Source organism: Gopherus flavomarginatus, chromosome 2 (genome assembly GCF_025201925.1).
Source record: "Gopherus flavomarginatus isolate rGopFla2 chromosome 2, rGopFla2.mat.asm, whole genome shotgun sequence".
Taxonomy (NCBI): domain Eukaryota; kingdom Metazoa; phylum Chordata; order Testudines; family Testudinidae; genus Gopherus; species Gopherus flavomarginatus.
Genome location: NC_066618.1, coordinates 62,919,672 through 62,935,135, shown reverse-complemented (window position 1 = coordinate 62,935,135; position 15,464 = coordinate 62,919,672). Strand labels below are relative to the sequence as shown.

Here is a 15,464-nt window from a genome sequence, read left to right as displayed (position 1 = left end):
CAAATTAAAATGTTCTAATAAGGAATGATATTTCTCATGTTGACCATGGTGGTTTTGTTTCCTTGTGTAAAAATATTGCCTCTCCAATCTCTGTTGACAAGCACAGATGCCAGTGAGTACTTTACAGACCTCCACTCTAACTTCATCCTTTATTGCAAGAAGTTTCTTGTCCAAAGGTAATTCTGACAACCCTGCTTTCTCTCTCTGGACCCAGAGGGCCCTGAATGCAGAAGACGTAGTGCAAAGTTTGAGGTAACTCTGTAGGAGTTATGGAACTCCTGCTTGAGTACAGCTCTACAGGGACTCATGTAGGCCCCATTTCACAGTGCATGGAGGGATGAGCTGGTGCTGTTTTCCTCATCCCATTTCTGTATGTGTCACCGCGTTAGTGGTGGCTACTACAGCCACACAGTTGCAGCTTTGATGGAAGGATCCCTGCAGTTCTCCACTGTATATAGCCAATATTCTTGGCTTGTGTAGAGATGAGGTTTTGACCAAACTTTTGGTAGTATATCTGTGCAGATTGGTTGCAGCTGGATTCCTGCTCTTCACGTGCCACAAATTCTCATTCTGTCACATAAATCAACCAAGTGTTATTCTCTTGTTCTCAGTTTACTTGTTACCACTTCCCCAGCAACTAGGGGTTTGGGATCAGGCAGCTGTGGAATCTGTGGGGTTGTGTGCATGCAGTCATTGGGTCGAGACACATCCAGAGGTAGGGGCCTGTCTTGTTCTACAGTGCTCTTTAAACAGGCATCAGATTTTAGAAGAGCAGGGACTGAGCATCCCTGAGCTGGGGAGCAGGAGTCAGGTAAGAGTGAGGAGGTCACTAAATTTTCAGAAGCAAGAGAGGCTTGCACCAGAAGATGAAAATTTGCATATTTTTAAAAATGATCCAGAAATCATGCTGCATATAAATCTTGGTTATGACATGCTACATGGAGCCCAGATTTTCTTTATTTGGTAAAAATAAACACACACCATAACAATGGGCTAAATTTATTGCCCCACTTAAAACTTCTGAAAAATAACATCCTGTATTTTAACATATGCGTCCCTTAAAAATCTTTGTTCTAATATTTGAGCAAAGTACTATGTTCTGAATTATGAAACAACCTGTTCAATCTTACCGAACAGTTTAAGGAAGGAACATTTGAGTAATTTTTAGACAGACAAACTAGAAATCTGATTTTTTTTTTTTTGTATGCAGGAATTAGGACAGGGGTCGGCAACCTTTCAGAAGTGCTGTACCGAGTCTTCATTTATTCACTTTAATTTAAGGTTTCACGTGCTGGTAATACATTTTAATGTTTTTTAGAAGGTTTCTCTCTATAAGTCTATATATTATATAACTAAACTAGTGTTATATTGTAAAATAAACAAGGTTTTCAAAATGTTTAAGAAGCTTCATTTAAAATGAAATTAAAATTTTGATCTTACACTGCCGGTCTGCTCAGCTCGCTGCTGGTCTGGAGTTCTGTTCACCTAGGCTGGCAGAGGGCTGAGCAAGGCCTGCGGCCGGGACCCCGGCTGGCAAGGGACTGTCAGCCAGAACCCAAGACCAGCAGCAGGCTGTGCAGGGCCGGGACCCAGAGGGCTGGGGGAAGAGGGCTGAAGTCAGGGCTAGGGACAGGGTATGTGAGGGAGTGTAGGTGTCAGGGCAGAGGGGGGGCTGGGTATGGGTGGGGGTGCTGGTGTCAGGGCTAGTGTTGTGGGAGGGGGAATGATGAGGGGGGTCAGGGCTCAGGGGAGAGGGCTGGGTGACTGCCCCCCTAAGAACTCCCAACCCCGCTCCTCCTTGTCTCCTGACTATTCCGTCCTGGGACCCCTGCCCCCAACTACCCCCCAGGACCCCACCCCCTATCTAAGCCTCCCTGGTCCTTGTCCTCGAACTGGACCCTATCCCCTACGAGTCCCCTGACTGCCCGACCCTTATCCACACCTCCGTCCCCAGCCAGACCCCTGGGACTCCCATGCCCTATCCAACCACTCCCCGCCCCGACAAGACCCTCAGAACTCATAGATTCTAGGGTCAGAAGGGACCAATGTGATCATCTAGTCCAATCCCCTGCACAAAGCAGGCCACAGAACCCTACCCATCCACTTCTATAACAAACCCCTAACCTATGCCTGAGTTATTGAAGTCTTCAAATTGTGGTTTGAAGACCTCAAGCTGCAGAGAATCCACCAGCAAGTGACCCATGCCCCACGCTGCAGGGGAAGGCGAAAAACCTCCAGGGCCTCTGCCAATCTGCCCTGGAGGAACATTCCTTCCCTACCCCAGATATGGCGATCAGCTAAACCCTGAGCATGTGGGCAAGACTCACCAGCCAGCACTCAGAAGAATTATCTGCAGTAACTCAGATCCCATCCCATCCAACATCCCATCACCAACCACTGGGCATACTTATCTGGCGATAATCAAAGATCAATTGCCAAAATTAGGCTCTCCCATCATACCATCCCTTCCGTAAACTTATCAAGCTTAATCTTAAAGCCAGATATGTCTTTTGCCCCCACTACTCCCCTTGGAAGGCTGTTCCAGAACTTCACTCCTCTAATGGTTAGAAACCTTCGTCTAATTTCAAGTCTAAACTTCCTAGTGTCCAGTTTATACCCATTTGTTCTTGTATCTACATTGGTACTAAGTTTAAATAATTCCTCTCCCTCCCTAATATTAATCCCTCTGATACATTTATAAAGAGCAAGCATATCCCCCCTCTGCCTTCTTTTGGCTAGACTAAACAAGCCAAGCTCTTTGAGTCTCCTTTCATATCACAGGTTTTCCATTCCTTGGATCATCCTAGTAGCCCATCTCTGAACCTGTTCCAGTTTGAATTCATCCTTCTTAAACATGGGAGACCAGAACTGCACACAGTATTCCAGGTGGGGTCTCACCAGTGCCTTATATAACGGTACTAACATCTCCTTATCTTTGCTGGAAATACCTCGCCTGATGCATCCTAAAACCGCCTTAGCTTTTTTAACGGCCATATCACATTGGCGGCTCATAGTCATCCTGTGATCTACCAATACCCCAAGGTCCTTCTCCTCCTCTGTTGCTTCCAACTGATGCATCCCCAATCTATATCTAAAGTTCTTATTATTAATCCCTAAGTGCATGACCTTGCACTTGTCACTATTAAATTTCATCCTATTACTATTACTCCAGTTTACAAGGTCATCCAGATCTTCCTGTATGATATCCTGGTCCTTCTCCGTGTTAGCAATACCCCCCAGCTTTGTGTCATCCGCGAACTTTATTAGCACATTTCCGCTTTTTGTGCCAAGGTCGGTAATAAAAAGGTTAAATAAGATTGGTCCCAGAACCGATCCTTGAGAAACTCCACTAGTAACCTCCTTCCAGCCTGACAGTTCACCCTTCAGTATGACCCGTTGTTGTCTCCCCTTTAACCAATTCCTTATCCACCTTTCAATTCTCATATTGATCCCCATCTTTTCCAGTTTGACTAATAATTCCGCATGTGGAACCGTGTCAAATGCCTTACTGAAATCGAGGTAAATTAGGTCTACCGCATTTCCTTTGTCTAAATAGTCTGTCAACTTCTCAAAGAAGGAGATCGGGTTGGTTTGGCACGATCTACCTTTAGTAAAACCATGTTGTACTTTGTCCCAATTACCATTGACCTCAATGTCCTTAACTACATTCTCCTTCAAAATTTTTTCCAAGACCTTACATACTACAGATGTCAAACTAACAGGCCTATAGTTACTCGGATCACTCTTTCTCCCTTTCTTAAAGATAGGAACTACGTTAGCAATTCTCCAGTCATACGGTACAACCCCTGAGTTTACTGATTCATTAAAAATTCTCGCTAACGGGCTTGCAATTTCATGCGCCAGTTCCTTTAATATTTTCGGATGAAGATTGTCCGGGCCCTCCGATTTTGTCCCATTAAGCTGTTCAAGTATGGCTTCTACCTCAGATGTGGTAATATCCACCTCCATATCCTCATTCCCGTTTGTCATCCTTCCACTACCCCTAAGCTCCCCATTAGCCTTATTAAAGACTGAGGCAAAGTACTTATTTAGATAATGGGCCATGCCTAGGTTATCCTTAACCTTCTTTCCATCCTCAGTGTGTAGCGGTCCCACTTCTTCTTTCTTCGTATTCTTCTTATTTATATGGCTATAGAACCTTTTACTATTGGTTTTAATTCCCTTTGCAAGGTTCAGCTCTACTTGGCTTTTAGCCTTTCTCACTTTATCCCTACATGTTCTGACCTCACTAAGATAGCTTTCCTTGCTAATCCCACCCTTCTTCCACTCCTTGTAGGCTTTCTGCTTTTTCTTAATTACCTCTCTGAGATGCTTGCTCATCCAGCTTGGTCTACAACTCCTGCCTATGGTTTTTTTCCCCTTTCTTGGGATGCAGGCTTCCTATAGTTTCTGCAGCTGCGACTTAAAGTAATTCCAGGCCTCTTCTGCATTTAGATCCACAAGTTCTTCAGTCCAATCCACTTCCCTAACTAATTTCCTTAATTCTTTAAAGTTAGCCCTTTTGAAATCAAAAACCCTAGTCCCAGAGCTATTTTTGTTTATCCTTCCATCTAGTTTGAACTGAATTAGCTCATGATCACTCGAACCAAAGTTGTCCCCTACAACTATTTCTTCTATGAGGTCCTCACTGCTCACCAAAACCAAATCTAAAATGGCATCCCCTCTTGTCAGTTCTTCAACTACTTGGTGAAGGAATCCATCAGCTATCACATCCAGAAAAATCTGAGCCCTACTATTCTTGCTAGCACTTGTCCTCCAGTCTATATCTGGGAAGTTAGTGTCTCCCATGATCACACATTTCCCATTAGTGTTTACTTCCTTAAAAACATTAAAGAGGTCTCTATCCATATCCAAATCAGATCCCAGCGGTCTGTAGCACATCCCAAGCACTATCTCAGGGGAGTCTCTAGTAGCTTTCTTTCCCAGTGTGATTTTTGCCCAAACAGACTCTGTCTTGTCCATTCCATCACTTCTTATTTCTTTACAGTTAACCTCCTCATTGATGTACAATGCTACTCCACCACCTTTGCCTTTATTTCTATCGTTCCTAAACAGCACATAGCCTTCAATACCTGTACTCCAGTCATGACTACTATTCCACCACGTTTCTGTTATCCCTATAATATCTGGTTTCACTTCCTGCACCAGTAGCTCTAGTTCCTCCATTTTGTTGCCTAGGCTCCTCGCATTAGTGTACAAACATCTTAATTTTTGCCGTTTGGCTTCACTCACATTCTGTACCCTGTTAGGCACAGACATTCTACCACCAACATCACCTGTTAGTCTGTTATCTACACTACCCTTCCTCCTTATGCCAATTCTTCTGTCCACGGCTGAATCCCCTCTTACTTTGTTTACTTCCCTCTCAAGGTTAAATTCCGGCGTGGAGATCTCCCGAACATCTCCCAACCATCTCCCCCAAATTCCTAGTTTAAAGCTCTCTTAATCAGGTCGGCGAGCCTCCATCCTAGAAGTCTATTTCCCTCCTTGCTCAGGTGAAGTCCATCCCGAGAGAACAGTCTTCTGTCCGTAAATGCTTCCCAATGGCCGTAGATCCCAAAGCACTCCTTATAGCGCCACTGCCTGAGCCATCTGTTGATCGCCATAATCTTGTCACACCTTTGTCGCCCTTCTCTAGGAACTGGCAGAATCCCACTGAAGATCACCTGAGCCTCGATTTCCTTAAGCGTCTTCCCCAGTCTGGCATAGTCTCCCTTGATACATTCCAGAGAGTATCTGGCCGTATCATTTGTTCCCACATGAAGGACAATCAACGGATTCTTCCCCGCTCCCGCTAGTATCCTTTTCAGCCTCAGGTCCACATCCTGTATCTTAGCACCTGACATACAGCACACCCTTCTGTTCTCCCGATCAGCTCTAGTCACAGGCCTGTCTATTCTTCTCAGTAAGGAGTCTCCAATCACGTAGACCTGCCTTTTCCTGGTGACAGTGCGCTTCTCCGGTCTGTCTCCCGCACCTACCGGCTGCAAGTCCTCTCGATTGCTATTCCCCCTTGCAATCCTCCTGGGGCTCATCTTTGGTGTTGCCTCCATTGACTCCTCCCCTCCTCTTGCAGGACTATCAGCTCTTCTCTTTTTCCTTGCCCTCTCTCCTTCAGCGACCACCTGCTGTGCCCCTTCTTCATTTTCCAACTCTGCAAACCTGTTCCTGAATTCTATTTCTCCTTCACTGGCCCGTCTTTTCCTCTCCCTGGTTCTCTTAGTCACATGCTTCCACCGTCCACTTTCCTCCCGCAGCAGTCTCTCCTCTGAATTCTTTGGTCCTGCTTCCATCTGCACATCTGAGCTTATCCCTTCAGCCCCCTCGTGTCTGTGCTCCATCGTCTGCTCAGATCCCCTTCTGAACTCAACCAGAGTTTCCACCTGCATCTCCAGTCCTCGGATCTTCTCTTCCATCAGCTCTATCAGGCGGCACTTCATGCAGACAAAGCTCTTTTCAAGTGCCCCCTCCAGGATCATGTACATGCCGCAGCTTCCACATCCAGTCATCCTCATTGTGTCTTTCACTGCTGCCTCTGTATCAGTCATGGCCTTCCCACCTATCGCCTGGTAGTCAACACAACACAAGCCCCCAGCAGGCACCAGACCACCACCCTATCCCTTGACTTGCTTGTCGGTTCCTCTGTCTTAGTCTCCGCTGCAACCTTCCACTAAAACTCCCCTGTTTACAGCTCTGGTTGCTGGCTCCTGTGCTGCTGCAGCTGTCTGTGCTGCTGCCTGACCGGCTGGCTCCTTATATAGGACCCCTAATCAGGTAAGCCCCGCCCCCTAATCAGGGCTCCGCTGCTCTCCCAGCACACTGCCTCTAGCAGCCTCCACACACACACACTACACACTACAATCCACAAACTACACACTACAATCTACAAACTACACACGACACACTACAATCCACGAACTACACAAACCTGCTCCTCCAACAACTCCCACTGAAACTCCCCTGTTTACAGCTCTGTTTGCTGGCTCCTGTGCTGCTGCAGCTGTCTGTGCTGCTTCCTGACTGGCTGGCTACTTATATAGCTTATATACTTAAATATATACTCCTGACCTATCCAACCCCCCCAACTCCCTGCCTGCGCCAACCCTTCTCCACACTCCTGCCTCCTGACAGGACCCCCAGAACTCCCAACTCATACAACCCCCCCCAGCTCCCTTGTCCCCTGACCACCCCCTCCAGAGGCCCCCCCACAACCACCCCCCCGACCCTTCTTGCTCCCGGTCCCCTAACTGCCCTGACCCCTATCCCCCCCAGCCCCCTCACAAACCCCAGGACTCCCATGCCCCATCCAACCCCCCCGACTGCCCCCTCCAGAGACCCCTGTCCCCGGACTCCACCTCTCCATCCAACCCACCCTGCTCCCTGTCCCCTGACTGCCCCCACCCCTTATCCAACCCTGGGCCCTTTACCTTGAGGCTCCATGCAGACCCAGACACGCTGCCCTTCGGGAGCGTGCTGCTCCGACCCCCAGAGCACTGCATGCGGCGGCAGGACTCCAGGAGAGGGGCTGGCAGCTTGCTGTGCTCGGCCGGCACTCCGGCCCCGGAGCGCAGACCCCGCGAGTTGCCGTGCCGAGAGAGTGGAGCCATTTGCCCACCCCGTGCACACGGCTATGCGTCTGCTCCCTGCCCCCGCTGGGGGAGCAGAGTAGAGCAGGTGAGGGTGGGCAGGATTTTTAATGGCATGCTGGAGTCCGGGCAGGCTCCAGCGTGCCATTAAAATTTGGCTTGCGTGCCGTCTTTGGCACGCGTGCCATAGGTTGCCGACCGCTGAATTAGGATATTCCTCTGTATATGGCTTTCTGGACCTGTCTGAGGTCTGTTCAGGATGGTGTGCATGTAAATGTTTGAATCAGAACAGCTGCCTTATGAGGAGAGATAATAAGACTGCGACTTTTCAGCTTGGAAAGGAGACAATTAAGGGGGGATATGATAGAGGTCTCTAAAATCGTGACTGACGTGGAGAAAATAAATAAGGAAGCGTTATTTACTCCTTCTCATAACACAAGAACTAGGCGCAACCATATGAAATTAATAGGCAGCCAGTTTAAAAGAAACAAAAGGAAGTATTTTTTCACACAACGCACAGTAAACCTGTGGAACTCTTTGTCAGAGCATGTTGTGACTATAAAAGGGTTCACAAAAGAACTAGATAACTTCATGGAGTATAGGTCAATGGCTATTAGCCAGGACGGACAGGGATGGTGTCCCTAGCCTCTGTTTGCCAGAAGCTGGGAATGGGCAACTGGTGATGGATCACTTGATTCCCTGTTCTGTTCATTCCCTTTGGGGCACCTGGCATTGGCCACTGTTGGAAGACAGGATACTGGGCTAGATGGACCTTTGGTCTGACCCAGTATAGCCGTTCTTATGTTAACCACAGTGTAGCGGGGTGAAAGCAGCCCTGGAGAGGGCTGCAGCAGGGTCAGAGGGATTAAGTACCGCTGGGGAAGCTGAGTGGGTAGCTGACCGCAGCTGTGGCCAGCTTAATCCGGGCCCAACTGGCCATTATAAGAGGGCTGGGGCCAAAAGAGAGTCTCTCTCTGAATGTTGAAGAGGGATGGGCCTGGCTTCTGGGAGCTGAACAGGGTATCTGGGCTGGAGCAGGGCTGGGGAAAGGCCAGAGGAGCTGGGGAGCTCTGGCCTGGAAAACCCCCAGGCTGCAGGCCTTGCTAAAGGCCAGAAAAGATATTGGGATTGCGGGGGGCATCCCAAAGGTAGGCAGAGGCAGCAGGTCCAAACCCTCTGTCATGAACAGATAGTTAAGGATTAATGTCTCTTTGAACTGTAAAGGGTTAAGAAGTTCACCTAGCCTAGCTGACACCTGACCAGAGGAACCAATGGGAGAACAAGATGTTTCAAAAGGAAGGAGGGAAGTTTTCCTTTGTTTAGAGTTTCAGTTTCAGCCTGAGTGAAAAAGGCCAAGGAACCAGCCTCTTATCAGAGTAGTAAGTTTTAGAAAGGGATAAATAGGTTTATGTTTATTTTCTTTGTAACTTGTCTTGGTACCATTAAGAGAATTATCAAATTTGAGTATTCTTTTTATGTATTAAGATTTTTGCCCAGGGGAACATCCTGTGTTTTGAATCTCTTGTCTGTGAGAGTAGCTGGTATGCTAATCTCTCCCAGAGGGTTTTCTTTTACCTTCCTTTAATTAAAAGCCTTTTTCTTAATACCTGATTGAGTTTTTCCTTGTTTTTAGATCCAAGGGGGTGGATCTGGATCCACCAAGAGTTGGTAGGAGAAAGGAGGGGGGATGGTTAATTTCTCCTTGTTTTAAGATCCAAGGGGTTTGGATCTGTGTTCACCAGGGAATTGGTGAAGTCCGTCAAGACTACCCAGGGAAAAAGGTAGTACTTGGGGTTGGTGGCAGCGATACCAGATCTAAGCTAGTAATTAAGCTTAGAAGTGTCCATGCAAGTCCCCACATCTGTACCCTAAAGTTCAGAGTGGGGAAGGAACCTTGACACCCTCCTTGCTGATGATGAGTGGCAATGATACTGCAGTCTGCCCCAGTTAGTGGAGGCTAGATGGTCACTGGCAGTAGCCAAAGACTGAGGCGAGGTGGGAGTTGGGGGTTCTCCGGGGAGGGGAGACCCAGAGTAAGGAGGTACTGTGGTGGGCAGAGCCCCTGGATAAAGGGCACCGGGGTCTGGGAAGGACACGGGGCCAGTGGCAGGCGAGACATCGGCTTGCAGAGGGTGCTCCGGAGGCTGGAGAACTAATTCCCTGGATAACCAGCAGGAGGCGTCGCAGCAGGGAGTCGTTGCCTCGTTACACAGAGTTATGTAAAAGTGATGCATGATGACTAGTAATTTGTCTGAATTAAACCACAGCTGTTAAAGATGAAAAGTCTCCCTTGGCTGTTGGCAAAGATGCAGTCCTGTAATGTTTAATACGTTACTTGTTCGACACTGGCTATGTAATACTAGCTGCAGCAATGGAAATGTCAGTTGTCATAAACAAAGGATTCATCCACAATGTCAGAGGCTGGGTTAAATTATTTAATGCTATTGGAGTCTGAGAACAACACCCACAGAAATCTTATTTTATGGTGAAATGAACTATTGAAGAGTCTGTAGGCTTCTATGGCTCAGCCCTAGTGGAGCTTAATTTTTTTTCCAGGAGACAAAACCATCTGTGTATCTCACAATCTGGAGGAATGTTTGGATATTACCAGCTAGATGGGTTGGCGCTTCCTTATCCTGATCCCCAAGGGAAAAGTCTTGCTGATGGCAGAGTTTGTTAGGAAAATGTTCCCCTTTCTCTCTTTCTTGTTAGGACTTGTTTGACGGTAGCGAGTAAGGTTAAAAATCTTGGTTGTTCAACAATGTCCTTCCCTGGAAAGCTCTCTCTTTGTACTGTGTACACACTGCCTGTGAGATTTTACCATGGGCTACAGATCTTTTTAAGTGGCTATCCCTTTGTTTAATTCTCACAATTTTTCAGTGGTAAATTTGCTTGTGATTTAGCTGTTTTTTTTCCGATAACCAGTATATTCATTTAAAGAAAACCAAACACCCTAGCATGACCAAAGCTTAATGCTGCTGGTGTAATGAATGATTTTGCACTTGTGGCAGAATGGAACAGTTTTACTGATATGGAAAAGTTCTTCCTTAAACTTATCTTGCAGTTAGGCACCTGTCAAAGCCAAGAAGCTGTGTTAATCTGAGCTTTGTGTTCCAGATAGCTCCTGCTGAAGGACCAGATGCCAAGCTCAGAATGGTTATCATCACTGGGCCTCCAGAGGCTCAGTTCAAGGTACTGTGTATGAAAACTTCCATCCCATTTGCCCTGTAGGAGGAAACATTATTGAAATACTTAACTGGCATGTACCATTTTACTCAGAATTTTAATAAATAGTTGGTATGCAGTATAATTATAGTCATGTCGGTCCCAGGATATTAGAGGGACAAGGTGGGTGAGGTAACATCTTTTATTGAGACAGCTTCTTTTGGTGAGAGAGAGAGAAGCTTTCGAGCCACACAGAGCCCTGTGCGGCTTGAAAGCTTGTCTCTCTCACCAACAGAAGTTGATCCAATAAAAGATATTCTCTCTCCCACCTTGTCTCTCTAATAAACATGTTGGCCAAATGATTCCTTTTTTTTCACCTCCCCACCTTCTCTCTGCCAAAAGAAGTGTCATACAACCATGTGGACAAAGAAACTTATTAAGGGCCTTCCATTAAAGTTAGTGGAGATTTTGCATCATTTCGTTGTGATCAGAATTTGACCTAATAATAATGCACACAAGAAAAAATAACCATATGACACCCATAATGGCAAGTTACTAATTTGTTGTAGATAGAAATGCCTTTTTGGGCAGCTTTTCCGATGAGCGGAATGATTCTGATTGTAGTTAAAATAAAATTACGCTTGGATGCCCCAACCATCATTTGCCTCTCTTAAACATATCAAATGGTTGAGCTGCCTTCCACCTGAGCAAGGGTAACAGGTGAGTACGATATAAGTGCAGATACCAAATGAATTTCAGTTGGAGAACGCTAAGTAAGAATGACTCAGAGGCTGAAATTGTAAGTCACTGTCATGTCGCAGCCTGCTTGCTTTGCAGATAAGGCCTGAAGCAAGTGGAAAAGTCACTCACAACTTCACAGCATTGCAGAGCTGTCTTGCTCTCATGCGTTTACAGCCATACTTGTTCTTCGAGTGCTGGTCCCTATGTCTATTACACTGTGGCCATGCATGCGCTATCCGCGCTTGGAGTTGGACAGTTCTTGAAAGCAGTGACTGTTGGTCCATGCACGTGTCCTCCCTTTCTGTGCCTTTGTGCAGAACGGACTGACCCCTGCTCCAGTTCCTCCTTACCTCCGCCTGGCCTGGGTCAGAACCTCCAGTCTCCAGAACTTCATCTTCCTTCATTCTTCAATCTGCAAATATATAGAAAATAGTTTAGAATTTTATTCTATAGTTTAAGTTTTGTAGTTACATAGATTCCCTGTGCCAGGGAACACTGTCTCATTCTCACCTCCAATTACGTTTACTGGACTATGCCCAGAACGCTGGGCTTCAAAATCTGTGCTGCTTGCCTGTGCTGCCTCTCAGTCAGCAACAACCATTAATACTGCCTCAGGGAGGATCACGTCATGGCAAGCTGCAGTATTGGCTACTCTTTTCCCAGTCATACTTGTGAGGGTCTGAAATTTCATCTTCAGAGGTACCTAATAGAGAAAACAATGAGGTTGCAGTCAGACCCAGGTGAGGGCAGCCCCCCCGTATGTTGGCCTTGCTCAGCAAAGAATGCACCTTCTGCCACGAAGTCTGACTTAGCAGCCAGGGAATATCCCTGTTTGGGTCTTGTCAGGAAAGCAGGGAGTGTTCTTATAAACATGAGAGCAAATCCTCCTCTAAGTCCACTTCAGAGAAGTCAGATCCAGCCTTGCCCGAGTCAAGCAAGTTTTCCTGCTCAGACCCTGAAGACTTAAAACAAGGGTGGGCAAACTATGGCCTGCGGGCCACATCCAGCCCATCGAACCATTTAATCCAGCCCTCAGCTCCTGCCGGGAAGCGGGGTTGGGTGTTTGCCCCACTCCATGCGACTCCCAGGAAGCAGCCAGCGTGACCCACCTCTGGTTCCTACGTAGTATGCAGAGGTGTAGCCAGACAGTCCTGCACACTGCCCTGTCTGCAAGCACCGCCCCTGTCGCTCCGATTGGCCATGATTCCTGGCCACTGGGAGCTGCAGGAGTGGCACCTGCGGATGGGGCAGCGCACAGAGCTGCCTGGCAGCACCTCGGAGCTGGAGAGGGGAAGGGGACATGCTTCCGGGAGCTGCTTACAGTAAGTGCTGCCCAGAGCCTGCACCCCTGAGCTCCCTCCCCCCCACAGTGCCCCAATCCCCTGCCACAGCCCTGATCCCCTTCCTCCCTCTGAACCCTTCGGTCCCAGCCTGGGGCCCCCTCTTGCACCCTAAATCCCATGTCCCCAGTCCCACCCCAGAGCCCTCACCCTGAACTCCTCGTTTCTGGCCCCACCCCAGAGCCCGCAGCCCCAGCCAGAGTCCTCACACCCTCCTGCATCCCTACCCCCAATTTCAGGAGTATTCATGGACCACCAAACAATTTCTATACCCTGATGTGGCCCTCAAGCCAAAAAGTTTGCCCAGCCTGACTTAGAATGTCCCAAGTCTCAGGGATCATGACAAAAAGTCCACAAATCCAGGGCTTCGTTGGTACCAGACCACAGTCTAGTGACAATTGTGCATCGGTAGCCACTAAGCCTAAACACCAGTAACTTATAGCACTGACAAAAAGCAACCATTGGGAGCCTCGAACAGTGATAATACCGCCTCTGCCTTGCCTGACTGTGGTGCAAACTGAACTATAAATACTACAGCTTCATTGATTTGAGCAGACAGGACCCCTTGCACTCCAGGGAGAGCAGAGACTTACATTACACCTGATGACGTTTTTGATCTTCCTGATCCCCAATCTCCATTGCCATCCGATCCTTCCTAAGATGCACCAGGAGATGCAGCTAACGGGAGGAGTCTTTCCCCGATTCTGTCACCCAGCCATGGTTCCTCTCCAGCAAAACCGTTGGTACCACAGATAGATCCAAAATCTGCATTTTCTTTCTTTGGAGGCTCTAAGGCTATGTCTACATTACAGCTTATGTCGGCATAGGCATGCGCAGCACATTTCATTAGAGTGTGCACCCAGGGAGCCCTGCCCAAGCCCCGCCCCCACCCCGATCCACTCCCTCCCACTTTCTGCCCCCTGACTGCCCCCCTCAGAACTGCCAACCTCCCCTGCTCCTTGTCCCCTGACTGCCCCCTCCTGGGACCCCAGCCCCTACCTGTCCCCTGACTGCCCTGACCCTAAGCCACACCCCCGCCCCCAGACAGACCCCCAGGACTCTCACGCCTATCTAACCACTCCCTGCCCCTTGACAGGATCCCCAGAACTCCCAATCCATCCAACACCCCCTGCTTCTTGTCCCCTGACCGCCCCCTCCAGAGACACCCCCCCTACCCCCAATTACCCCAGGACCCCACCAACTATCCAACCCCCCTGTCTCCTGACTGCCCTGACCCCTAGCCTAGGCTGACTAGATAGCAAGTGTGAAAAATCCAGACAGGGAATGGGGGGTTAGTAAGAGCCTATAGAAGAAAAAGCCCCAAATATCAGGACACTCTCTCTCTAAAATCAGGGCATCTGGTCACCTTACCCTAACTATATCCTCGCCCCCTGGCAGGCCATCTGGAACTTCCACACCCTATCCTACGCCCCCATTCCCTGTCCCCTGACTGTCCCTGAGACCATCTGGCCCATATCCAACCCCCCTGGCCCAGCCCGTTCCCCTTACCATGCCACCGCTCAGAACAGAGTCCCCACCAAATCCCACCCCCTGGACACCTCCTTGAACAATGACATGTTGGCACTCACGGGGCAGGCGCAGAGAGCACCAGCCAAGCTGGAGCGCAACAGTGGAAGAGCGCTAGGACTGATGTAAGTCAAAGGTCACATGTAGTGCTGGGGAGGCAGCAATTTGGTTGGGTGGGCCCAGGCGGGGGATCAAGGTAGCAGCGTGGGGTTCACTGTGTGACACAATTACAACAACTTTGTGCAGCTGCTGGGGAAGTTTGTACAGGCAATAAATATACCCTGCACGGGTGGGACCCTGTCACCCCTACTCATAGGTGCTGACTTTTGGTTTTGCGGGTGGGTGACCCATCCTGGCTCCACCCCCTTAGCCAAGGCTCCGCCCCCACTCTACCTCTTTCTGCCCCATCCCCCTAGACCCCCCTGAATACCACCTTCTTGCCAACTCCCTCCCCATAATGCCTTCCACCAGCTGCTCACTCCTTTCTGCCCCCTCCTGCCTTAAGGGTGAGGTGTGGGTGCTAGAGGGGTACTCTGCCAGTTTTGAGGGGAGGCTATTTTCAACGTTTATATGCTTCCATTCTAGTTATTGAAAATGTGTCTATCACTGATATCTCCCCTTCCTGGTGTTTCCCAGTTCTTGCTCTCCACCTGTGTCCCTTTTCCCATCTCTCTCTGCTCCCCACTTCCTGGTAGTTCTGTTTAGCACCTGCTCCCACCCACACACTCAAAGCAGCTCTGTCTCCACCGAACCCCACCCCCTGCAGCCAGCCTAGAAACTAAAAGGCCCTGACACAGAGAGAAATTTAATTCAACAGCCCAGCATAGAAATGGCCCATTCATTCATCCTGCTGTGTGGCTGCTGTGTCGCTCCAGCTCTTCCCAATCCCAGGGCTGCAGCCTACCCCAGCTTTGACTCCTTCACACACACTACAACTTTTGTGGGAGGGGAGCCCCTAGTGGGGACCATGGCCAAATGCAGGGGAGTGGGGGTCAGTTGCTTCCTCTGCCAGGCTGCAGCAGCCCAGCACCCTGAAGCAAGAGGAGCTCAGGTGTCCCAAGGTGAAGCAGGGCAGCCTCCTCTC

General features: G+C 48.7%; 1 protein-coding gene across 1 annotated transcript in view; it reads left to right on the top strand.

Annotated features, from left to right (window-relative positions):
• The window catches only part of IGF2BP3 (insulin like growth factor 2 mRNA binding protein 3), a 175,932-nt gene that overhangs the window by 151,925 nt on the left and 8,543 nt on the right, over positions 1-15,464 (top strand). The window contains exon 12 of the mRNA XM_050938628.1: positions 10,725-10,799. Coding sequence (XP_050794585.1) covers positions 10,725-10,799 — 75 coding nt within the window. The remainder of the gene's footprint in view (positions 1-10,724; positions 10,800-15,464) is intronic.